The sequence below is a fragment of the Triticum urartu genome, chromosome 4A (genome assembly GCF_056163025.1).
Source record: "Triticum urartu cultivar PI428250 chromosome 4A, HENAU_Tu73, whole genome shotgun sequence".
In the NCBI taxonomy this organism is placed as follows: domain Eukaryota; kingdom Viridiplantae; phylum Streptophyta; class Magnoliopsida; order Poales; family Poaceae; genus Triticum; species Triticum urartu.
This window is the reverse complement of record NC_141876.1, coordinates 315,190,965-315,217,891: the sequence shown is the minus strand read 5'-3', so window position 1 is coordinate 315,217,891 and position 26,927 is coordinate 315,190,965. Positions and strand designations below refer to the sequence as shown.

At 44.8% G+C, this 26,927-nt stretch overlaps 2 protein-coding genes across 6 annotated transcripts; one reads left to right on the top strand and one right to left on the bottom strand.

Annotated features, from left to right (window-relative positions):
- LOC125551705 (acyl carrier protein 2, mitochondrial) lies at positions 1 to 5,506 on the top strand. Its single transcript, XM_048715003.2, has 2 exons — positions 1 to 355; positions 5,014 to 5,506. Exons 1-2 carry the CDS (start codon positions 128 to 130, stop codon positions 5,188 to 5,190), a joined length of 405 nt encoding a protein of 134 aa, XP_048570960.1. The 5' UTR covers positions 1 to 127; the 3' UTR covers positions 5,191 to 5,506.
- On the bottom strand, positions 2,469 to 25,738 carry INO80 (DNA helicase INO80-like protein). Of its 5 annotated transcripts, none has more exons than XM_048715000.2 (23): positions 25,418 to 25,737; positions 24,540 to 24,624; positions 23,648 to 24,438; positions 23,370 to 23,567; positions 23,138 to 23,248; positions 22,447 to 22,832; positions 22,234 to 22,342; positions 22,066 to 22,146; positions 21,686 to 21,852; positions 21,471 to 21,596; positions 21,192 to 21,353; positions 21,061 to 21,118; positions 20,671 to 20,901; positions 20,402 to 20,548; positions 19,735 to 20,289; positions 19,277 to 19,534; positions 18,908 to 19,015; positions 16,164 to 16,258; positions 15,912 to 16,068; positions 9,371 to 9,571; positions 8,431 to 8,559; positions 2,976 to 3,073; positions 2,469 to 2,493 (listed from the first exon to the last, which is right to left on the bottom strand). In XM_048715000.2, the coding sequence occupies exons 1-23, from the start codon at positions 25,493 to 25,495 to the stop codon at positions 2,484 to 2,486; spliced, it is 4,341 nt and encodes a 1,446-aa protein (XP_048570957.1). In that variant the 5' UTR covers positions 25,496 to 25,737; the 3' UTR covers positions 2,469 to 2,483. The 5 variants fall into 5 exon arrangements, with proteins under 5 accessions (XP_048570957.1, XP_048570958.1, XP_048570954.1 ...); XM_048715001.2 differs by lacking the exon at positions 2,469 to 2,493 and adding an exon at positions 2,522 to 2,537; XM_048714997.2 differs by lacking the exons at positions 2,469 to 2,493; positions 2,976 to 3,073 and adding an exon at positions 5,872 to 6,633 and having other exon boundaries at positions 25,418 to 25,735.
- Positions 25,739 to 26,927: the final 1,189 nt, after the last annotated feature.

Sequence of the window (26,927 nt, the reverse complement as noted above, 5' to 3'; positions counted from 1 at the left end):
TCTCCTCTTCCCCCACTCCACCCCAGGTCCCCAGCCCAGAAAACTCTCGCCCCGCCGCCGCAACGCATCACGCTTCCTCCGACCCCCTCTGCCCCCCTCCCCGGAGCTAAGCACCCATCCCACCCAAATGGCGGCGGCGGCGGCGAGGAACCTGGTGCTGCGACACCTCCGCTTGGCCGCGGCCCCCGCGTCGTCGGTGGCCCTCAGGCCGGCAGCGGCACTGCAGGGGGCCCTGTCGCGGCGGCGGTGGATGTCGTCGGAGGACGCCAAGGGGTCGTTCCTGGACAAGGACGAGGTCACCGAGCGCACCATCAAGGTCGTCAAGAACTTCCAGAAGATCGACGACCCATCCAAGGTCCCCCTCCAAGCCCTCCTTTTCTTGCTACCAGTTCCATAGTAGGATCAAATCAACAGCTTGGATGCCCAGTGTTCCCTTTTGTTTATCATTTCTTACATTTTCTTTCTGTTGGGAGGAAGCAACATTGATCGGCGTTGTTTCAAATGTTGACATGTTGTACGCTGTTGGTTAGATAGATCTCCCCTCCTATTAAGCAATCTAGCTTAGCCGCTTATAGGTATTACTAGCAGGCGGATGCGCGGCGGCACACCGCCCGTGCAGAAACTCGTGTGTACATCTATACTATTATTTATTATTCCGAGCGGAGAATAGGTGGTAGTGGATTTGAGAGCGAGCTGGGCGTGCGTGTGTTTTTATTTGTTTGTTGGGAGAGAAGAGATTTCCACCGTTTGATGATGCCTGCCCAGAATCTTGTTGAATTTTCGAAGCTTCTGATTGCAATTTCACTCCTGCTCTTCCATCCTGCATCTACCACAGAAGAAAGCAATATGGTTCTATTTTTTTTTCCAACTTGAACTTCTTAGAGCACATAAGATCCGTTGCATGAAAGCAGAAAATTTCACTTGTTTATGTTGTAGAAACCCAATCAATGACTGACAGATCCATCCATCCGTAGTTTTTGCTTTATATTTGGAGAAAAAAGTAGGTGGTTTTCCTATTGCAAGCATAGCAAGGAAAAAGCAGTGAGTGATCATCTCTCTAAAAAAAGATTACTGATTGCTTGCCTAAGAGTTTGAAATATTATCCAAAAAAGCAGTCCCTCAAAAACAATAAAAAAACAATGTCCCAGATTAATGCCAAGGCATAAGTAGGACGACTTTGCAAACTACCAATTGAAACAGAGGTGATCCCTTGATCCAATTGTCTGAAGACCACACATGACACGTGAGTAAGATTGCTCTTGGATTTGTCTTAGTTATGGCCAGAAAAAAAATTGATGCTTGCTTTGACAGCAAGATTTTCTTTTTCCATTTAAAAGTAGGAGGGGTTTCAAGACTACCAGAGTGCAAAATTTGATACACCTGCGAGGTAGAAGAGTATCCAGGTGAATGGAATTCAGTTGATACGTCCAGAGATCTTGCTCTATATGAGTACAGAATTAGCCAAGGTGAAGAGGACTACTCACTGCTCAGACAGAGGCAATGGGAAATAAAATCTCTGAGATCTTCGCTCTCGAGTACTATCTTTGTAGATAAATGAGTATCCAATAACACAAAAGAGAACAGCTCAGGCCGCTGGTGGCTCAAACAACCAGTAATCAGCAAGCCCTCTTGACAATGTTAGTAGACACACTGCTCACAATGGTTGCAGCATACACCTTAAACGACATCCACAGCCAAAACCCTCGGCAAGTTAGTTATGTAGACCAAGAAGCTAATTTGTTATGTACCATAGAACCAAAATCTAGACATAATAGCCATGTCAAGAAATGTCTACCATGTACACCAATGTTTCTTAGAATATAGATATGCCCCCCACAATAAGGAAGAACAAATCTGAAATTAGTAATCAAGCAGGACAGTTACGACTTGCGACAAATATATTGTCTAATTAATCAAATGGTATGAGGCTTAGAATATTGGCTCAGATAGGTCTATATGAAATGTCAAAGGAATATACAGTTAGTAAAAGTGTAAAACTATTAGCACTCAAACAACACCCTTAGATATGAAGCGCAAAAGCAGCTATCTAATTTTCATAAAATAACATGCTTTCTTCCACCATATTGAGATAACCAAAATATGAAAATATTGACTAATTATACAAAGTACAGATGCAACTATTGATAATACAGATACCTATGCTTGCTAGCACCAATATCTGAAACAACATGTTTAGATATTTTCATATTGCTGCTATATGAAGGTATTGATCTGAAATAGCACACCAACATTGGGCAGCGGGGAAGACCATGGGATTAGTCTGCTACCTCATGTCTGTTGTCGGAACTACCTTTGGGCTCCCAACTACCATAAGGAATTAATTGTACCTTACTCACTGCACAATATGAAGGACAATACATGTCGAATCACTCACAAATCAAACCCATATCTCATGTGTATGCTAGCTTGGTGGCTTGTTGTTGCTTCATATGCCTTGTTGCCCTCTCTGCGTCACTCCCTGCTCAGTCGATCCTGAAATTCATCAATTCCTTGTGAAATCTCCAATTGACATAGATCTGGACACACATGAAGGGAATCAATACACTGAATATTAAAGGGGTAGTAACAAACAGAATATTTTTGGATTTAGGGAACAATTTCTCAAACATTTGATCTAACAGCGTAAATCAACCATGATCATTACCATTAATTTGTATTGGTCAGCTTGCAAAAGGGGATCTATCTTCGTGAACAAACAACAGATAATGACAACAATGAAATGATTAGGACAAATTTTGCTAGTGATCTATAGAGGCATGCATGATAGCAAGAGTCTAAAACTTTATAAATAACTGATGTCTTTACCTAATCACGACCCGTCTATTTTCATATAATTGATATATTGACAAACACTATGGCAGACTACACATACCACTTTAACCAGGTTCTTGGGAACAACAAGTTATCTTTTTAGATAATTCAATAGCATGGATTGTGTGTGTAGGTGCATTCACCATGCCGTAGGGTGCATCAGCCTTGTTAGAATCAATTTCAAGTTCTTGTGGCTAACTCCAATCTCTTGATGCAGACCTGAGTCAAGTACTCCTCGACCCTGCAAGAAACACATAAAAAATTAGCATAAGAAAACATGCCATTCTAGTTATAGAGGATTGCAAAGTCAGAACAATCCATTTTGAAACAAACTGTCAGCAATGGAATACTTCTTAAGGATTATGCCAAACCAATCAATTTATATGTATGAGGTAGATTTGCAACCAAACAATCAACTATATATTATGTGGCAGCATATAGTGTTTCTAAATTTTCATTTCTATTAACCACACTAATTTGTGAATGTTTCTAACGAAAACCGGTTTATGTTCCGAACTAAATGGATCAACTAATCAGTAACAGAAAAACAAAATCAAATTGCTATACATGTAACAACCACTTTCAAAAGATCGTACATGCCAAAAAAATCCAAGTACATGACAACTTCACATATATGAAGTTGTGCAGCAAGTCAGCCAAGATTGGTCAAAATTCACCACACATAGCATGAGAAAAGATACAGGGTCATCGCCTCCCAAGTTCACGGATGCAACCATGTGGAGGGAACGTGGCAGCAGCCTACTATAGAGCAGGAGGAGGCACCCCTGGGTAGAACATGGGCCAGAGCACGCACAACGTGTGCGGACATGGCCGCGTCGATGTGCGGCTTGGTACACCGGGAGGAAGGGGCAAACTGGAGGTGGATGTCGCTCGTTAAGGAAGGTCGCGGATGACGCGGACACAACGCTGCCGCCGGCTTCGAGAGAACAGAGGGAGGGGCCATGGGCGTGGAGAGCCGCCACCAACCAGCCAGCGACAGCCGGCGGCAGATGGTGGCAGGCGCGCGAGGGATGGATGCGATAATGGAGGACTTCTCATGTGCGGTGGTAGAGATTGAGAGGAAACATATGTAGGAGGGGGAGAGCCTAGAAGGAGAGACTGGATATTTTCAACAAAGAGTCGGGGTCCTTCCGGAGAACACCGAATACGTGGAAAACGAAGACCTTCAGCAGTAAATTCCAAAAGCAGTAAAAATTAATCAAAAACAGAAAAATCAAACTTGTACACATGTCAACACAGGGAGAGCCAACGCCCAAACCTATGGATGCTCATGAGGAGCTCTAGCTTAGCCACTTTAATTATATGTGTGCATCCGAGTTTGTATGGATTTGAGACGGGGAGGAACCACTGGCGGAGCTTTCAAAGCCAGAATGCCCGAGGAATCATTCATGAGTGGTTTTAGATTGTCAGTTCGATGACATAACATGTGTGCCTTTTTATTAGTGCGTTCTTGTCATCACTATGCTTCTGTTGATTCGCATGGGCAATCTTTCTGCTTTAGCTCACTAATATTTGGTAACTGATCAGCTGATTTCCAGATCCAGAACATCTTTTAGAAATCTGGTGATTACTGTTTAGAGTTAATTGCGCACTGCACCTCCTATTTTGACTTGAGTTGTACAAAACACTAGTTAGTCACGCATAGGCTGAAGAAATTTGCCATCCTCGCGAGAACATAAATTGCCATGAAAAGTTTTTGTTTTGCCATGCCCTCCCAGGGAACGTCAGCACAATAGCATTTTCGTTTTTTTATGCACTGTAGCTGGTGTTCTCTGTGACCTAACTCGAACTAGGTCATGTAAAATGATTGGATTGCAAACGAATAATATGTTTCACTACACATAGTAAATTAGCAAAAAATGGTGTGAACAGAAAACCATTCATAGCAACCCAATTTTCCATGCTGTGAACCATCTAATTTTCAGAAGAAAAACTGCGCTAGCTAGCTTGCATTTACTTGCATTCTGAGTCTTTGGCCTGCACAATTGTGCTACTGAAGTTTACAGCAGAGCAGAGGTAAAATGCTGCAGTTTCAGCGTTTGGGCATGGTGATTTGTTTCTGTTTTGCTTTGGTTGGGTGGACTGAATTGCGGAGTGCTCCTTGTGATGAGTTTTGTAGCGTTTGAAATCATTAATTGGTTTCTTTGCATTGTCCTGTAGGTGAAAGCAGATGCCCACTTTAAGGATGATCTTGGCCTAGACAGTTTGGATGCAGTAGAGGTTGTGATGTCCTTGGAAGAGGAATTTGGCTTTGAGATACCTGACAATGAAGCTGACAAAATTGACTCCATTAAAGCTGCAGTGGACTTCATCGCCTCGCACCCCAAAGCCAAATAAGCAAAGGACTTGGTCCTCTACTTCTAGTTTTTACCGCCATGAAGCTCGTGTCAGATGAGAAACAGTTCCTCTGGGGTTGTGTGCCATGTTCAATTTCAAGCACCGCCTTATCCGAATAATATGTTTGATATGAGAAGGATAACGTATTCCTGTATGGAGTTCTCGCTAGCTATTAAAAGATCTATGTCCGGAGCCTCCGGTTGTTTTGAAGACTGAGTTGTGATTTTGATTGTGTATGACCAACTGAAGTATCAATTTACTCATATGTGCGCTGAATGCTTGTAATACAGGTCGTATCATCGTTTGCTTGTTTGAAGAGTTGCAGAATTCTTGACAAATGTTGTGTGCTGTTGGCCTCACGTCTGCCTGCCGTTTTTTAACCCTCCCTCCATAACCAGTGTGCATAAGCTATCGACGCTGCACTTTTACACTGCAGGGTTTAATTCTCTTGGCAAACTTGTAAAAATGTTAGGTGAAACTTTTTCCTACCCCAGCGTGCTCGATCCATATCTGACAAATCTAAAACAGGTAATGTTAACATGATCTATAACACTAAATACATCCACAGCACAAATCTAAGATCTATAACACTAAATACATCCATAGCACAAATCTAAGACAATATGAATCGGATGGAGCATTATTTTTCACTCGTATAAATTAAGTACACAATGAAAGAAGTGATTTGGCAAACCCTTATTGAAACGGTGGGAGTAATAGACACACATATCATCTATTAGACCGACTAAATAAAGTCATAAATTTAGTGATATATGTTTCCAACTCGGAAGCACAGCAGATATTTCCTGCCATGTTCATTTTTAGCCTAACAAAAGTCTACATCACTACTCTCTTTACACAGCAAAATTATTCCTATATGTGACGGAACATTGCTAATACTTATTTACAAAATGGCTAGAGCGAGTATCACCAACAGCAGGGATAAAGGCTGGCGTAACAGCCATCATTGGGCTCAGCTCATTGCAACTGCAGCCAAGTTGCAGTCCCAGGCTTCTGAAAAGAAGCTGCACAGCAGAGTTAAAATACTTAATAAACCGCGTAACACCTTAAGCAGATCCAGAGCTCCTTCTCTGGGTGCCATCTTTGATGCTCCTACTCGACACCACAAATTAGAGTCTTGCCATTCGCATCTTATGTTCTCATCAGGTCAGCCCAGTAGGTCAACTAGGCAGAAGGAGTCTGGTCTTGCAACTCTTCTGCATCATTGTTGTCATTGTTTTCAGCTGCATCTGCAGGTTTCTCAACATCACAAGCAGCAACGGGTTCCTTATCCTCACCCGTGCTCCTCACTAGTCTCTTTGATCTTTTAGGCCTCAGGGAAGCAATATGCTCCTCATTTTTGACAGGACCACTCTCAGGAACATCGCCATCCGCACCATCATTATCCTGTGACTTTGGAGGTTTCTTGTGCGAGCTTTTTTTCTGGAAATATATATTAGTAGTTAATTAAACAAATGAAGCTCACACATAGCAAGGCTGAGAAAGTTAGGTGAATCTAACAAAGCCTCAAGGAAACAGCATGTTTGAGGTATCATGAACAACTTACTCTGGAGGTTACCTCGTAACCACTACATGTATCGACTTACATCGTGATCATCTCGTGACCACAAGGAGCTCGATCTTTACCCGCGGTCATCACATGACACCGTAAAGATCAACCAACTTCGGTATCAACGATACCACTGTGATCCTCTCACGATTACATAAAGATCAATCAACTTCTTTCCTCATCGAACCAGGATTGTTTATTAATCAGGTTATTATTATTACTGTTGACCCATAGTGTGACCTACTATGAACTGGGCCCATATCCCCATATCCGCGGGCACGGCTATCAATAGATTAAGGACTGGTGCAGGCAAAGATACTGAAATTGAAAGGGTAAGATAATGCAGCTCATTTTGTTTTGATCATCTCTTTTCATTTTTTGGTAGAATATGTACTAAAATGCAAGCTAAACCCATCTATGCATGTCAATCACACAAGGAGCTAATGAAGTTCTATATGGGTGCCAATCCAATATGTGAAACTGCATCACTTGTTCCTTTATATCTGCTTCAATTGGAATTTTAAGCTTGCATACTAAGGGCCCGTTCGGCAACAGCCTAGCTTCCCAAACTCCTCAACTTCTACTCCTCATTCCGGTTTCTAGCTTCTCAAGTGAAAACTAGCGATGGAAAAAACGTTCGGCGTCGCAGCTCCAGCTTCTCATCGCTGACATGGGCTGACAACTTTAGATGGGGATGAGGCCCGCCTGAGAGGGAAGGGAGCAAAGCCCAGCTCGGTAAGACATACAGCGGCACCTTTTTCCTCGTAAAGATAATGTGCAGCGATGGTGAGAGAGAAGCTACGGAGGAGAGATTATTCGAACCGGTACGCAGAGGTCACTTGGCGATGGCAGCACCTTGTAATAACGCTCAACTGCAACCTTTTCATTTTCGCAGAGCCAGGGAAAGGCACCTTCTCCAACTCCATCAAATTTGCACTAAGAGAAGAGCCAGCTTCTAGATTTGAGCTTCACGGAGTTCACACGTTCGGCTCAGCTCCACCGTGGAGTTATTGAAGTTGAGAGCTGGGGTGTTGCCGAACGGGCCCTAAGTAATGCCTCAATGATTTTGTGTTTGTATACGCACAGGGTGATATGAATTCCTAAGAAAATACAGAAAAAGAAACCTCAAAGCCCCAACCGAGGGTGTGATTTATCCTATCACAAAGAAAGAAGTGACTCGATGAAGCAGCACAAGGTTGTGGAGGAGCAACTCCACCTTGCTGCTACAATGTGTACAGCACAAGTGTTGAACGAACAATAGATATCGCTCTAGAGGCGAATGTAGAGGCCAAAATATGGCAGCAGGAGTTCAATCCAGAACTCCTAGAGCACAAGATCTACTCCAAGATCTTAGATAAGAACACCAGGTTCTATTATAGGTTGTGGGGTACATAGTCTGGGTACAAAGTAGAGGCTTTGGGAAGCCTTCACATACTTCTACTTATAGCTGGAATACTCTAGAAAACATTTATTAAGTTTCACCATTCTACTCATAGCTACTCACAACTAGAAGACTCTAGAAAACAGTAGGTAGGGTAGAAAAGAAAAGAGAAGAATACTACACTAGAGTGGAAGCATCTAGAAGTAACCAAACAAATATAACATACGATTTTTCTTCCTCATCTAGTTTTCCTCATCACTCGATAACTCAGAAACGTTTCTCTGTGTACCTTTTTGCTGGTTGTATTATCTTGTTCTACAGGTTCTTCAGTTGGATCATCCAAGTCTTCAAGCTTCAAATCTCCTTCTTTGTCAACCTTGATGGCCTTTGCTCGCCTCTTCTTTAATCGATCCTTTGCCTAAAGGGGTGAATATGCAGATGAGGAATATTCTTGCCAGACTTTTACCACTAACTCAAAATCATCTGTAAACACTCAAAATGAACTCGACAATTCTTAGAAAATGTTTTGGTTTGAGCGAAGTGGTTGCTGACAAAGGTCTGAATTACGAAAGCCTAAGGTTTTTCAAGGCCCATCTGTACCAATTACCCGATGCTTGCTAGAAACAAGGCACTGTACAGTTTCTCCATAAAATTAATTCATAATCGGCAGAATCGCTAACACAAGACATATCAGTAAACTCACAGTCAAACAACCTAGCAGAGATCATGTTCATGGTGGGATGGCCTTTCCCTGTGAGTTAAGAGAAAATGAGAACCAACGAAACTTTCCAATTTAAAACTGATTTTGGAATTAAAATTTGTAGAGATATTAGACCAAGTAGCATTTCAAGATACAAGTTGGCCGTGTAGATTTCATTGCAGTCTGTAAAAAGATGGAAATGATATACCCCCTTAGTTCATATTTACATGACATAATAGCTCTCTTTGGGCACTCGGATTAAGGAGCTGATACGCTAGCCCTATTAATTCCTTCAGAAGTATGTGTTCGAGTAAAAAGCCCATCTTTAATGCAAGTCTGTTCACAATGTAACATATGCGCTTATACATCAAATGATGCATGCACAACAAACACACCTCACGGTATCGAAAAGCAGGAGTAAAGAGTCAGTAACATTTAAAATAATGCCCACACAGAAATCATGTAAAATGTTATCCTCAAACAAAATAACAAGTCTAAATCATCATCTACTTATGAGGGAATAATTTACCTGCATTGATATTTCTTTCAATTTGTGTGCAATCTGTGTATCATCAAGAAGTAATGAAACAACATCCTCTTGTCTCATCAGATGATCATCCTGAACTTGTTTCCCTTTCATAACCAACTCTTGCACTGCATTCTTCTGCTTTGCCCTTTGCAAGATTTTCTCCTCAATAGTGTCTTTGCATATAAGTCTATACACGGTTACCTACAATTCCAGGTTTGAAATAATATATAAGAAACTGAGCTACTCAACTATTAATTATAAGTATTGGTGGAATTTGTATATTCGGATAACAGACTAGTGTTATTTGAGCTGGTGAAAGCAAACAGTTAACAGATATGAGATGAACTTCAGTGCTTTTTTTACAAACACTGAAATTAGTGATCAAACAAGGTTTTAAAATTAAAAGTCCAAAAGACTAAATACAAGTTAACAGTTAGCCAGAAACCATGAAAAATGAAAGATTGGCTAGTCTCAAGCTTGTCCAGCCTGGTATAAAAAAAGGGTTACAGAGCATGTTTGTAACTTTAGTTGTGTTGTCACTCAACCCCAAAAAGCATGACATTAATGACAGCAGCAATAGCAGCATGACCTATATAACAAGAAACAGAGCAACCCCTCTGTCAATATTGTCAATTATGCAGTAATGATCTCATAATTAATACAAGTCCATTCAAATAATGAATACATCCAATACAGGATGTAGAACCTCATGATGGCTGCCTATGGATGAATCAGTAACAACACAATAATAACAAATCATCTTCTCTGGTAAACGTTCAGACCCATTTACAAATGAATCTTTACTTGCCATGATGTTGAATAGTTACCGGCCAAATAAAGACAGTCAATCTAGAATAGAGACAATGAATCTAGATTTAGGCATTAGATTACAACATTCCTACCCAAGGAATACCAGGGACAGAGTCAACAGGATCAGCAATTTTAGTACGAAAATCTTGGACAAGATTGGCAGATTTAGTCCGAGAATCTTTGTAATAACAAAGAATGCACATATTTTACAAACAGTAGTTCTAGTATGAAAATCTTCAACAAGACTGTCATAAATGCACATATTTACAAACAATATGGTGCTAAAGTTGCAACAGGTTGCAAAGGCAGCCCTAAAGTAAACAAGTGAATGGTAAACAAAATTACACAATTCACAAGCACATCACACACTTATACAGAATATCATAGCCAGTAAAAAATGATCAAATAGTAGTTCAAGAAACCATGGCTAGACAATAGTATGTTGTTATGTGGGGAACCACATATGGACGGAGGGCCCAAGCCCTGGACGCACCACCCCCTGGTCCAGCCCAAAGTGGCTAGGATTCCTGTACTGCTACAAGTAGTTATTGAGGTTCAGATTCGTATTAGGTTCAGAGTCCAGATTAGTTAGTAGGTTCAGATTCGAAATAAGTGCAGAGTCCAGATTAGAACTTGTTCCAGAGTCCAGATTGTATTCCCTTTAAGTCAGCTTGTCAGCCAAGTTATTCCTGTTATATATGGGGCTTCTCCCATGATCAATAAAGCATCGGAATTCAGAGTATTACTATCTTTTAGGCCTTCGAGTAATTAGAGTTTGTTCCATCTGGTATCAGCGTCATCTACGATGGTGAACGATGACAAAGACGACAGCGGCAACATCAACCTCGCACTCAAGGAGCTAGCGGCCCAGCTGAAGGAGATGGTGGTGCAACGGGCCACGGATCAGGCTTTCATGGAGGGCCTCGTCCAGCACCTGAACACCTTGGAGCAGTGCCCCAGCGCTCCACCTTCCACCTTGGTCGACCTGCGCGCGGCGTTGCCAGCAGCCAGCGGCTCCTCCGCCGCCTCCTCTACACCGTCTAGTACCTCCGCCGCCCTCGCCACCACCGGCCCCACCACTGTCCCCACCCTCCTGATCGCAGGATTTGATCCATGCTTTCCCCCGCCGCCGTCACCGGCTCACCGCCCCAATTTCCGCCTCCCAATTCTTCCCACAGCAACCTCGTGCTTACCCTCCGTTCAACCCAGCTTTCCACCACGCATCTCTACCACCACTTCCCTACCAACAGCCACCCGCCAATCCTTATCAGCCACTTCCTCGAACACTACAGACCCAGCCCACCTATGCCGCCTCACCATACCTCACGTCAATTGCCCCCCTCGTATACCAGCACCTTGGTTCTGGCTCCGGGTCCGGTGTCCCACGCTTTCACAACTTGATTTTCCTACTTGCGATGGTTCCGTCGTTCCGCTTGGCTGGCTTCATCAGTGTGAGCAATTCTTCTGGGGACAGCGCACGGAGGAGGCTAACAAGGTGTGGACAGCGGCATACCACCTAGTCAACAATGCTCAGTCTGGTACCTCCAGTTTGAGCGTGATCATGGCATTCCCTCCTGGCAGCACTACAAGGAGGCGTGTCACCTTCACTTTGGGCCATCTGTACACGCCAACCCCTTGTGCGAGTTGGCTCGGCTTCCGTTCACCTCTACCGTTGCCGACTACACCAGCAGATTTATGGAGCTGTTGTGCAGGACCAGCGAACCATTAAGCTCAGCCCAGCAGTGTTTCCTGTACACACAGCCGGACTTCCTGAAGGCATCAAAGTCGATGTAGAGCTTCAGCAACCGGTGGACCTCCACACGGCAGTATCCCTCGCTAAGGCATATGAACAACGCCATCCGTTCCCGACCACTCATGGCCCCGACACGTCCCCGTGGTTCAATGTCTTGGGCACAAGGGCCGACCTTGCTGCCTGCTGCATGCCCATGCCACAAGGCGTTCCTGCTACAACTGCTGCCCCTACACCGGCTCCTCGCACTACGAGTCGCCTCACGCCTACCGAGATGGGTGAACGCCACTGCCAAGGCCTCTGTTACAACTGCGATGAGCAGTACGTCCCAGGTCATTGATATGCACGCTTGTTCTTCATCGAGCTCGATGATTTTGCGCCCGAGGATGCACCTTTGGAGACGCCACACATCTTGCTTGACGCCATCACCGGGCTCTGGAGTATCCGCGTGATTGACACCATACAGCTGCGTATCGTCATCGGCACTCATACCTTCACTACATTACTGGACACAGGCTCAACACAAAGTTTCATCGACTCGGTCATGGTTGACGCACTCGGCCTAACTCCAGAGACTCATCCCGGTCTATGGGTCATGGTGGCCAACGGGACACGCTTGTTAGTGTTGGCCTATGTCGCGGCATCTCCATCAACATTGACGGCTGCCACTTCCGGGTTGACTGCTTCATGCTTCCACTTGGCGGCTTCGACCTTGTCCTTGGTGTCCATTGGCTCCGTTCCCTCGGACCGATTTTGATCACCATAGCATGACTATTGTCCTTGCTGGTTCCCAAGTCACATGGAACGGATTGGTGGTGCCCGCCTTGCCTGCTGTTCGCACAATCACGAGCGAGGACTCTGGCCTCATGGGTGACATGCTCGACGAGTTTGCTGACCTCTTCGCCACTCCGACCATGTTGCCTCCAGGACGCTCTCGACGAGTTTGCCGACCTCTTCACCACTCCGACCATGTTGCCTCCAGGATGCTCTCGCGACCACCGCATTCGGCTTCTACCTAACACCACGCCAGCTACTATCCGGCTATGCTGCTATGCGCAACTTCAGAAGGACGAGCTCAAGCGCCAGTGTACGAAGATGTTGGCCCAAGGCATCATCCGCCCCAGCGACTCGGCCTTCTCTTCACCCGTCCTCCTCGTCAAGAAACGGGATGGCTGTGGGAACGGATTGGTGGTGCCCGCCTTGCCTGATGTTCACACGATCACGAGCGAGGACTCTGGCCTCATGAGTGACATGCTCGACGAGTTTGCTGACTTCTTCGCCACTCCGACCATGTTGCCTCCAGGACGCTCTCGACGAGTTTGCTGACATCTTCGCCATTCCGACCATGTTGCCTCCAGGACGCTCTCGCGACCACCGCATTCGGCTTCTACCTAACACCACGCCAGTTGCTGTCTGGCCATGCCGCTATGCGCAACTTCAGAAGGACGAGCTCGAGCGCCAGTGCACGGAGATGTTGGCCCAAGGCATCATCCACCCGAGCGACTCGGCCTTCTCTTCACCCGTCCTCCTCGTCAAGAAACGGGATGGCTCATGGCGCTTTTGCGTCGACTATCGGGTGTTGAACGATCATATCATGAAGGAAAGTTTCTAATTCCTGTTGTTGACGAGCTACTGGATGAACTCCGGGGCGCTAGGTTCTTCACCATGCTTGACCAGCGCTCGGGGTATCATCAGGTACGGGTGCACCCTGATGATGTTGCTAAGACGGCGTTTCGCACACATGATGGCCACTATGAGTTCTTGGTTATGCCATTTGGCTTAACCAACGCACCAGCAACCTTCCAGGCTTTGATGAATGACATCTTGCTCCCTTTTTTGCGCAAATTTGTCCTTGTTTTCTTTGATGACATCTTAATCTAAAGCTCATCCTGGTCGGAGCACTTGCGCCACCTTCGTGTTGTCTTTCAGGTCATGCGGCAGCAGTCCCTCTTCCTCGAGGGCAGAAAGTGTTGCTTTGGTGAGTCCTCCGTGGCCTACCTGGGTCATGTCATTGTTGCTGATGGGGTGGCCATGGATAAGGATAAGGTGCGCGCGATTGCTAACTGGCCTATGCCTCGTTCTTTCCGGGCGTTACGCGGCTTCTTGGGGCTGGCCAGCTACTATCGCAAGTTCATCAAGGACTTCGGCATGCTCGCTGCCCCTCTCACACGCCTAATGAGCAAGGAGAGATTTTGGTGGTGCCCAGAGGCACAGGATGCCTTCCAAGCGCTCAAGCATGCCCTTGGTCAAGATCCGGTGCTCCAGATGCCGGACTTTGACAATTGCTTCATTCTTGAGTGTGACGCCTCCGGGACTGGCTTTGGTGCTGTTCTTCAGCAAGGTGCGGGGCCCTTGGCCTTTCTCGGTCAGCCCATTGCTTCATGCCATGCCAAGCTTGCTGCCTATGAGCGGGAACTCATTGACTGGTTCAGGCTGTACGTCACTGGCGGACATATCTTTGGGGTCATGCCTTTACCGAACGCACCGGCCACTACAGCCTGAAGTTTCTCCTCGACCAGCGGCTTTCGACAATCCCTCAACACCAATGGGTCAGCATATTGTTTGGATTCGACTACATTGTCGAGTTCCATCAGGCCGCCTCAACAACGTCGTTGACGCCGTCTCCCGTCGTGATGCCGATGCAGCATCTAAGCTTTGTGCTCTCTCGCTGCCAATCTTCACCATCTTTGAGGACCTACGGCGTGAGATTGACGCTTCCCCCAAGTTGACCTCCCTTCGTGATGGCATTCGCACCGGTGATCACGACCACCCCTGAAGGTATGCTGACAACTTGATTCTTCATGGGCGTCAGGTGCATGTGTTGCTCACCTCCCCGTCCATACCAATGATTTTACTACATGCTCACGCGCTCACGAGGGGGTCCAAAAGACGCTTCATCGACTCCGAGTTGATTTCCATGTCCCTGGTGATCGCTAATTGGTCCGTGCTTGTGTAATCTGTCAGCGCAACAAGACAAAAACACTCCTCCCTGTCGGGTTACTTCAGCCTCTGCCGGTCCCAACGTCTGTGTGGAGTGATATCTCCATGGATTTCATCAAGGCGCTGCCAAGTTTGTGATCCTCTCGGTCACTCACCGTTTCTCCAAATATGCAAACTTCACTCCATTGTCCAATCCATACACAGCTGCCTCTGTGGCAAAGGCATTTTTTGAGGGCATTGTGCGCCTCCATGGACTTCCACAGTCCATCGTCAGTGACCGAGATCCTGTCTTCACCAACAATTTTTGGCGTGAGTTATTCAAGTTGTCCAGCGTTCAGCTTCACATGAGCCCAAGACTTCCACCCCCAGTCTGATGGGAAGACTGAAGTTGTCAACAAAATCATCGCAATGTACCTACGTTGCCTCACTGGTGATCGGCCATGACGGTGGGTCGAATGATTGCCCTGGGCGGAATTCTGGTACAACACGTCCTACCACTCCACTCTTCGTGCCACTCCATTTGAGGTTGTCTATGGTCGGCCACCGCCACTCCGCTCTTCATGCCACTCCATTCGAGGTTGTCTATGGTCGGCCACCGCCACGTCTTCGTGACTATGTTCCTGGCGAGGCCAAGGTGGCGGTTGTGGACACCGCCTTGCAGGATCGCGCCAACTTCGTTCGTGAGGTTGGTGAGCGTCTCATCAAGCGCAGCAGCGGGCAAAGCATTATTATGATGACAAGCATCAGGAGCTGGCATTTGGCGTCGGTGATTGGGTGTGGCTTCGCCTTCACCATCATGCAGCAGCATCATTACCAGGTCACAAGCATGGCAAATTGTCTCCTCGCTTCTATGGGCCTTTCCAAGTCACAGAAGTCATTGGTTCTGTTGCATATAGACTCGCGTTGCCTGCTGGTACTCGGCTCATGTTATATATGGGGCTTTTCCCATGATCAATAAAGCATCCGAATTCAGAGTATTACTATCTTTTAGGCCTTGTAATTAGAGTTTGTTCCATATGTATACATTGAGGTTTAACTTACCTCCTTCGTCTGACCAAGTCTGTGTGTTCTATCCATTGCCTGCTGGTCTTGTGTCGGATTCCAGTCAATTTCGTAAAATATAACCGTGTCAGCAGCAGTCAAATTAATTCCTAGTCCCCCAGCTCTTGTACTTAGCAAGAAGACAAATATATCATTCCTGCAGACAACAAAACTCAGCTGAGGTCATGTTTGAGGAGTGTTATAATCTCAGTGCAGTATTTATGTCCTATACAGTATCCACTAATGCCTTACCTGTTCTGGAAATTCCGGACCATGTCACGACGATCAGAAATTGCAGAAGACCCGTCCAGTCTGAAATACTTGAATTTCCTGAAATTCATGTAGTCCTGAAAATAGCAGTGCATGACACGCAAAGTTAGATAAGGGTTCAAACTTACGATCATAAACTCAACAAGATCTTTTGAATGAGTAGTTCATAGATACAGCTCCATATGATAGTAAGGCACACACTTCCTTGTTCATTTCAGTTCCTTCACAGAGTTCACAAGGCCAGTCAAAGAATAATGGAAACCTAGGATGCTCCTAAAGTTTCTGAAACACGGTACTCAACATTTTGCATCCTGTTAGTCAATTATGTAAGCTCAAATCCACAGTGATGTTTTTAGATGTGCATGCATAACAAAGTTTTTTCTAAGAATATTATTATTATTTTAGCAAATCTCAGATCTATAACTCCAAACTAAGAAATTGCAAAACTATCACCCTATCCTTGCTAGCTGCAACGAAAAGAGCTGGTCGTGGTTGTTCGTAACGAAAAGTGGCTTCTCGTTTGGAGGGGCAACAAAAAAATCGCAACATCAACGCATTGAACATCGTGACACACTGGAGCTGCCTTGGCCGAATCTTCACGCCACCAGGACAGTATTGACGAGGAGAATCCATCCAGATGAAGGGCTCGAATCATGCATTGTGCAGGACGAATTTTGCATCGCACTCGATGAGAAATTTTGCAATCACTTGCACTCATCTACACATCTGGATGTAGCCAGCCACCTAGACATTATCCCTTGTCCTATTTTTGCACTTGGCCGTGTGCACCATGATTCGTGGCAACATCAGGTTCATGTCCACGGATAGCACGAACGTAAGTTGAGCTCCAGCACATGGGGGTTGGGCAGGCTGAACCCGTGATTTCGGTTGTGGATGTCGCGGTTCTCCGGCTGAACCAATGATTTCCGCCGTGGATGTCAGGGTTGGGCACGCTCGGGCTGAACCAGCGGTCTTGGCCGTGGATCATGTCATGATGCATTAGTATTGGTCTAGGAGTCTTTATACTATGTTTCCTTTCCTTGCATCTCAAGTCTTGTGTAATATATATATGCCCCTTGGGCCTTCAATAGAGATAAATTGCTTTCATAACATGGTATTAGAGCCTAGGTTTAGGTCTCCGGACGCTGCTACTCGTCCTCACGATTGATTTTTTTTTTGTCGGTCTCGTAAGATCAATTCTTTTCAGTGTTCTTCCGATGGTTCTCTTCTCGATAGATCTCTTCGCCCGTTGTCAATGCCTCGGCCAGATCGGGCCGCCGGCTGCCTTCTGCCAACAAGGGGCATGACACGCGGCTGTCAGCTTACCCTGTGCGTCACTCTTCGTCTGCTAGTTTTCCTGGCTACTGCTGCTACTTACGTGTTGCTCCTCCTACTGCTTGCATGCTATGACTCCTACATCTACTCGTGTATCTTCTACTTACGCGGTGTCTTCCTATGATGTGGCATCTCTTCGTTATCCCTGGCTTGACTCGACAGGTCTTGAAGACTCTTCATGCTATGGCGACACTCAAGACACGGAGATTTGGATTATCATTTTTTTTCTAGTATTACACTTCTTCAAATGCAATGCCATTGCATACGCTCTGCATTTGAGGGGGGTGTTAGGAAGTATTAGTATTGGTCTAGGAGTCCTTATTATACTATGTTTCCTTTCCTTGCATCTCAAGTCTTGTGTAATATATATATGCCCCTTGGGCCTTCAATAGAGATAAGTTGCTTTCATAACAGATCACACGCACGAGTATGTACTAAAGCTTGTTCGCCGATGCTCGTACAAGCAACAAACATACTACCTTCACCGATGTGCGCGTACAAGCAAGCATGGATTCAGAGCAACACATGCACATATACTTACTAAAGCATTCAGGCTTGTGCACTGATTCTCAGCAAGCAGCTGGATCAATGCGGAGCAATACGTGAGTATGGCACGTGCAGCTATTGTTGCAAGCAGCAACTAACAGCAGGTCTTCTTTGCCGCCGGCAGCGACCAGCTCTCTTCGTTGCGGCTGGCAACGACAGATCTCTATTCGGTGCCGCTAGCAACAGTACGGTGGTAGTTTGTGATTTCTGATTTGAAGTTATAGATCTGAGATTTGTTAAAATAATAATAATAATATTGTTTTTAAAAATCCCATGCATAACTGGGAAATATAGTGGTTTTAGTGGAACCAAAGTATCCAACATAACATAAACACTTCACTATAGAAAATCAGCACAATTCTACGAAATGAAGATAATTGTGATGGCACAAACTTTCAGCTAAACAAATTTCAATAACATTTTCCCATGTGTCTGATCTATCTATCTAGTGCAACCACTGTTTTAAAATATAAAACGTTTTGGCAGTTTAAATTGAACTGCCAAAACGTCTTACATTTAGGAACAGAGGGTGTCTAAAGAAAGCAAAATTAAAATTGTGAATTTACAACCTCCGGGGCCAGTATACAGGGCCGGAGGGCCCCCTAGTTTTCTGAGTCAAACTTGACCACCAATTTATCAAGGAAAATATGTCCCAAAAAAAGCATACTGTTGGAAACATCTTTCAGAAGCAAATCCAATGGTACAATTTTGGGGGTATATAACCCATATTTTCTTAGTTAAATCGGTGGTCAAAGTTCTTACTCAAAATACTAGAGCGGCCTGCATACCTGTCCGGAGGGAGTAACTATTATTGCAAGAAAGATCTGAACATTTTTCTATAGTACCTCAAGGATGTCCAACATTTTAGTCATCTGAGCAAATAGGAGCACACGGTGATTTTCAGCTCGGAGTTGCCGCAGTAGTTTATCTAACGTGTGGAGCTTCCCAGAATCCTGTCATCAAGCATTTCATGACAGTTAATAAGGGGTCATAAATATGTGCAATAAAAACAACATTACACCAACTTTTCATAATGATCTATACGAAATTTTCGGAAAAAATGTACAAGTAGTTAAGCAGTTCATGAAGCTAAGTAGCTAAAAACTGATTTAAAATCATAACTATAAAAAGAGAATGAAATTGTGCAGCCAAAGCTACAAACCTAAACAGACAATTTCTAGCATTATATGCACAAGCAAAAGTTATAAACTTACCGTGAGCATTTTAGCTGGATCAAAATTACTCATAGGCGGAGATGACCCGAATATCCTGTACGGTAACTGTAGCATCGGCTCAGGGATGGGCAAATCAGTACATACTTCCTGTATGAAAGTATTATGACCATTCAGTATTCTAGGACCATTAAACTCGGAAATGCGAGCAAATCCCAGAAACAGCTTCTTGATCCAGGGATCATGCATCTCATCTGTTAACTTGTAGGCAAAATTCCGATCTGAACAACAGACATTTATCTGGAAGAAGAGGAAAGGGGAAAGGAGGGTTAACCAATACGGCCATAGTTACAAGTGACTAACATGCATAACCAAAAAACATCTCCACTATATAGAAGTTCCAGAATTTTAACACTAAAGCTAAGATTACTGAACAGATGCCCTGATGCAGAAAGAAATGCAAAAACCAGCGTCGACACAGATGAAACAGATGGGCTTACCGGCGGTGCTCTAGCTGGTGGGATAAAACCATATGTTGAACGAAGAAGCCGTATGTTCGAGACAAGCCTATCATGGTGAGAAAGCACTAGTGCTTCACACGGGTTATCGCTCAGGCCTATTTCAAATTTTGTTCTGAGCAAACTGGAGTCTGCCCTTTTAGGTGAAAGCAATAATCTAGTAACAGCCCGGACTTTTGTGGCATCATACTGACTGAGCTGGAGATCAGAACCTTCTGAATCAAGGAATAGATCCACGATTTCATCAACATACTCCATCTTGCAACGTGTCGCTGAAAACACTAGTCTCTCAAATAATGAAGAAGTGACCAGGAAGGAAGCTTCAACTGGGGACAGATTCGTTAAACGTGTAAAGCCAAATGCACCAGATGGCAGAACAGATGTGGTTCGTGAAGTTGATTCTGGAACTGCCGAATTATGGATATTGCTTGGCAAAAAAATATTGAACAGCCTGTTGATATATCCATTCCGGAATCCACAACCATCGACGGGTATTTCTGTGTTACAGATGATCCCTTCATAAACTAACTTTGGAATCTGTGGAGATTGAGAAAGAAATATATTAGTAGTGTTTGACTGTCTGTGCTCAAGAAGAAATGTATTGTAAACCATATGATCAACAAAGAAACTGTTAACAGAGAGATCGTACCTCAAACACTATAGGATTCCTCTTGCCTGCATAATGTATATCTTGCAACTCCCCAAATGGGGGAGGAAGAAGAGAATTTGGGATTTCCGCAAAATAAAAGTAATAGCTTCCCTCATTGCGCTCGAACAGCTCTGGATGATTGCAGACCTAAGAATTACGCAGAGAACAATATCAAGAAAACCCTATGAGTTAAAAAAACCTACACTATCATAATTTTCAGTAGGGACCTAAAAAATAAACTAAATAAAATTTAATTGTCGGAACTGTACCTTACGTAGCTGCATGACAATATTCATCAGGCTAAGCAGCTTCTTATCATTTAGATTGCCACGACTTCCATCAAGCAACTCATTAAGAGAGATCTTATTCTTTATGGCTTGATAGAAGATTTGCTGGCGAGAACTCAATCTGCAGGGCACAATTTCTTCTTTCTTTTCCGTCATTTCTGCTATGACATCAATCTTAACACGGCGGAGCATAAACGGCTTCAATATAGCATGCTGTGCAAATAGAGAACATGTCATAATCTTAAGAAATAGCAAGGCTGTACCAAACTTTACCCATTTGAGAACTTAAAGTCTTCTAAACAAGCCCGAGACATAGGCAATCACTTGAAATAATCATGAAACCATGGCATTCACTATATATGACTATCTTACCAGTCGACTAAGTTGATGTTCGTTCAAGGTCCCTCCATGTTCAGCATGGCCCTCAATCCTGGAAGGCCAAAAAACATAAGCAATAAAGTTAAGACCAAAAAAAAAACATAACTTCTGTACGAAAACAGTACCCTTTTGAGAACCACTCATTAAACTGTTCGTGGCTGTCAAACAAAGTGGGCATGATGAAATGAAGAAGTGCCCATAGCTCAGCCATGTTGTTCTGAATTGGTGTCCCAGTAAGAAGCAAGCGATTTCTACAGTTAAAGCTCAGCAAAGTCTTCCAGCGCTGGCTGCAGTATAGAGCAAAAGGATGGTAATTATTTGTCAAGCAAGGGCCATGCAATAAGGAAAAAAACAGAATAAACAAATGAAGATAGGCACAAGTTACAAGACACATGAAAAATCACCTGCTTGAACTTTTTATAGCCTGGGCCTCATCCAATACCATGTACTGCCACTTAACACGTCTCAAAAGCTTCTCTTCATTCACAAGTATCTGATAATTTGTGATGAGAATGTGGAAGCTAGCATCTCTATAAATGAGAAACAATGTCACATGATTGGTTTATGACCCTGTTATAAGAGAGACAATGAAGATAGCAATGCTTCGATAAGAATCTACCTCCGATAAAGACGCTTGGGATTGATGTTCTTGCGAAGAACCACCCTTTCTGGGCCCCAATATGGGAGTATCTTAAGATCAGGGCAGAATCTGATTACCTCTTCAGCCCAATTATTCACAACAGATGCAGGAGCAACCACCAGGAAGGGACCCCATATGTTTTTATCCTGCATGAGACACCCATGTCATATCAAATGCTTGCTATGCAATATTAAACTACAACATAATATGACATCTCCAGAAGGAATAAACAAAAGAGCAAGAGATAAATTAAGTTCAGATACAACTGAGATCAGGTTCAAAAGTAACACGGAACGAGATCCAAAAGCAGTTGGGCAACAAATAACTAAATGAAAATTTAAGAAAATATATTCATAAACCTCAGCCAAGTGGGATAAGAATGCCATAGCCTGCACAGTTTTGCCAAGACCCATCTCGTCAGCAAGAATGCCATTTAACCCCTGCAAGAAATCCAATGTGTGACGTTATAACCTAATAATGGCAGTCACCACAAGTGACCAAAATACAATAGCTCTGTAAGACTTTACCTGTTCATAGCAATTGACCAGCCACTGCAAGCCCTTTAACTGATATTCTTTTAATACACCTTTAAACAACTCAGGGGTCTGCACAGATGACTGCTCAGGCATTGTTGAGCTGAAAACAAGATACTCCCGGGCAATCAGCTTTAGAGAATACAATTTCTTTTGTTCTACAATGCTTGTTTGCAATGAAAAAAGACAATTCCAGATATAGCTTACGGGTGTAAGAGATCAATCTTGCTAGGCTCCATAGTAGCTGAATCGTCCGTTGGAATGCCAGACTCCGCAGATTGACAAAGCCTCACAATTTCACTATCAAATGCATTTGTCATCCTTTTTTGTTGGGAAACGGCATGCTGAGCAGCTCTAAAAGCCTCTCTTTTTAATTCAGCTTCCTCGGGATCTTCCTCGTCATCAACCTCAGGAGCAGATCCCTCATCAGGCAGTGCTGATTCGCCAGCCTTATTCTGCATAAAGTGACTATAGAGCTCAGTTTGGGATAGCAGAAAGTTGAGCCTCTGCTGCTGTCTTTTTGCTTCGCGTAGTTCCTCTTCTCGCTTCAAAGCTTCAGCTGCATCTCTTTCCTCTCTTTTCCTCAACTCATACTGCGAAACAGGCACAAAGAATAAGTGACGTAATATTTTGTCTTGTTCTACAGCGCACAAGGGCAATAAACACCATGTGCTAAACTGAACTGAAGGCAATACAAGACAATACACAAAACATTAATAGATTTGGGATAACGGTACTCGTATAGTGAAATGGCTCAGGGGATGTAAGAAATGGATATAGTATAATCAACTCATATAGTTCAATACTGTGAAATAGATAAGCATTCCTAATAAAGACAGATTGTATACTTTTATAATTGCAACAAAGTTAAACAATTGTAAGCTTATGAGACAAATACCTGTTCCTTGTCTACCCGTTTCCAAAATATCAACATATCCCTAGCAAGCTTCCTTGTGCGTACTGGAGCACTTCTCATCAGTTTCAGTGACCTGCTGACCTTGAGCTTCACCTGGAAGTTAAACAAGAAATGAGTAAAGGCTTCGAAAGACAAATTGTTCAGCAAGAATGTAAACTAGAACACATTGAAATGGTGTCATGCTTTAAGGTGACACAATAGACAAATGCAATACCTCCCGTTGACAATTCTCAGAAAAGCGTTTAGCATCCATTTGCCGTTTCTTCAGCAAAGCAGTGAAATTTCTGTGATGCTTTGGAATGTTTCTAGCAATAATATGCCAGCGTTTCAAAAAACTTGCCAAATCTTCTTTCACATTTTCAGAATGTTCCTTTTTCACTATTTGCTTCTTTGGCAAGCTCCGCTCGATAATCTGCATATATGACATCACATTGTTGCTAAGTACACTAATACAACAGCATGAAATCAAGTATTTTAACAAATGAAACCAACCTCATATGTATCTCCTTTTTCCAAGACTTTAACATAATGAACCTGCAAACTACCAGATTCTGAAATAATAGATCTTCGTATTCTCCCAGCTGATCCCTCTGGAATTGCAAAGGGGTCCTCAGTTACTTGAAGTGCAAATTTCTGGATCTTTACCCTTTCCTTGAGTGATTCATGTTGAGGCTGAGGTTCGGCTAATCCACCACGACTAGTAGCCTCAAACTTAAGGTCAGTGCCAAGCATTGCTGACAGGGTGCGCAGATCTAGCGTGCCATTCAAGAAATGCTCCTCGACACGTATATCAGAAAAAACAGGCAGATTAAGGGAAGATGCCAACTTATCATAACCCTCTGGAATTAAGTAGCTCACATTATCCCCCATATCCAAATAGGAAGAATCAAGTGAAGCTACAATCTTATTGAAACCACCATATGCACTAATAGATCCCATCCCATTATACTCAGGTGAGGTTTCTAACACACCTAATGCTGCAACATCCTTGAAATCACTTCTGTATTTCATAACTCTTGTATTGCCATTTTTGTGTTTTATCATTTGGGGGGTGTCTGCCCGAGGAGGATCAGAACCAAAAACACCCTCCTTATCCTTTGACCTTCTGTACTTTTGAACATGTTCACTCAGCATTGTACGGTAGTGCTCCTCGGTTATTTGGTTACTGTGGTCATCTGCTTCCTCATCATCGCTCGCAACACCAAGATGCCTTTTTCGCTTTCGATGCAGCCCATGAGAAGCATCACTCACACCATTGTACTGATCCGACAAGGACCCTTGACCTTAAAGGAAAAGTTGGGTGAGCAGCAAGATCCACACAGATGGATTTTAGACATTTGCCAGAGAGAGAGAGAGAGCAAAGAAATGTACTAATAAAGCTTACCTTGACTACTCACGCTCCCATTTGGGCTACTATTCCCATATCGATCAAGATCTTCCGGTAAAGGGACCTTAAAGTTTAGCAATGGCTACAATGTCCAGTAAAAAAACCAATAAGAATGATATAGATCAACAGAAGTCAACAAAACAAGAGCAGAAACAAGTTGTCTGCTTCACCAAGTCAAAAACAAAAGGCAGATTCCCCGTAAAAAAAGAGAGATGATGTCCACTATTTGTATTTTCCACACTAGATCGCTACCTAAGGCAATACATATTTCAGTTAACCTACATCCACACAGAAAAAAGCAGACAGCAATAATACCACTACGGAATCACCAAAATGATAAATTTGTAAGCTCTAAGGGTAGCAAGAAACTAAAGCCAAGAGTCATGTGGAGATCCCAGCAACTAAAAAACTTTAAATGTAACGGAAACATAGCTGACGTATGCAATTGCATCAAAACGATATCCTCCTAATGTATGAAATACTAGACAATCTAGGCAAAGGCATTAGCAGCAGAGATGATACAAGATGACAAGTGGTAAACCGGAGCAGCAGTAACCAGGAAACGGTAGCACAAGGCATCAGCCAGTAAGCATGATTGCAACACCATCACCAAATAACCTGCATTAGGTTCCAACTAGCGAGCCTCTTAACCCTGAGCCGAAACCGGCAGCTCCCACCCAAACCACTGCCGAATTGCACCTGCAAACCGGACAAACAAGAAACAGGCCCACCACACCCCGAGAGAAATCCCCGAGTCCAGTGACAAAGTGCTCCACAGCCATCCCCAGCCCCGATCAGTGATCACGCCGCGTTCCTAGCACCACGCAGAGAGGCCTCCAGTCAAGCGAAGAAAGAGAAAAGAAAGGAGCAACTACCTCGAGGTTGAAGAGGTTGGAGTAGGAGAACCCGCTGCCGTTGGCGCCGCCGCGCGGGGAAGGGCGGCGCGGGTCCATATCGAAACCCTAGCTAGTGCCCACCCGCGCGCGCGCGTGGAGGGACGCTCCGGGGGTGGAGCGGGAACCGAGGCGAACGCGGGGAGCGGCGAGGACGGCGGTGGGGGCGGGCCGCGACGGCGGAGGAGCCGGCGAGATTAGGGTTAGGGTTTGTGGACGGGAGGAGGGGGATGCCAGAGGGGACGCGGAGGTGGAGGGGGGAGGCGGATATGGTGGGGGAAGTAGTAGTAGGAGGCATGGCTTGGCCGAAGGGGAAGAGAGAGAAACAAAGGGTGGGCGAGGAGAAGGGAGGGTAGCAGGGAAAGCGAAACGGGACGGCAATAGTGCAAGGGGGTTTTCGGGGTTTCTCGAGTATAGAAGAACAAACGATAGGGCTGTTTGGATTGTGACTATATTTGCTATATATTGTCATATGATTTTTGTCAGACTTATCATATTTGTTTTAGTTGAGTTGTTTAAATTGTCAGCCATACTTTGGCTTGCCTAAGGGATCTTGCCACATTTTTGTGTCTATAACATGTGGGGTTCATTGCTCATAAAAATATTCTTGCCTTAGAGCATCTCCAACCGCGACGCCAAAAGACGCGCCCGCGCGGTAAACTAGCTTTTTAGCATGCGGGGATGTTTTCACGCTCCAGCGGTGGCGGAAAACTAGTGCGCGGGAAAAGGCGGCAGCTCGTGCGCTAGATTTGACGCACCGCGCCCGGCACGCCTATAAAATTGCAGCGCCCTCCGCCGCTCTCTCATCGCTCCCTCTATCGTTTTTTCTCCTCGCCGACGACACGACACCACCACGCCACCATGGCGCCTCGCTGCCGGGGAGCTTCGGACTACTGCGGCGTCCGCGTGCGTCCGTCCGGCACCTACTCCGCCGAGATTCGGTCAGGCGACGGCATGCGCCTCCGCCTTGAAACCTTCGACACCGCCCAGGAGGGCGCCCGCGCGTACGACGATGCGGCGTGGTTCCTCCGGCGGTCCCGTCAGGACATGAACTTCGCCGACGTGGCGATGCGGGAGCGGGCACAGGAGTTGGCGCCTTTCCCGCGGCTTCTCACCGACGAGGATCATCGCAAGAACCGGAGGCGGAGCGCCATCTCAGCCTGGCCGAGATGGACGAGGCAGCCATGGCGCTGTGGAGCCATCGCTTCCCGCAAGACATCATCAACGAGGAACAGTTCTCGCCGAGAGGAGGACGGAGAGGAGGAAGGAGCGAGCCGCCTATCATGAGGACAAGCGAACGTGGAAGGCGGTCGCTAAATACAGCACCACGCTAGGAGATGCGTCCTCCTAGGACTCCGACGACGAGCGGTTCCTTGACGCGTACGCTCACGTCGGAGGAGGACATCACCGAGGCAAAGTCGGAGAATAACGAGTAGTAGTATTTTTTTCGTTTTATTTTGTATCGTAGAAGCAGGCTATGTGACAAACTATG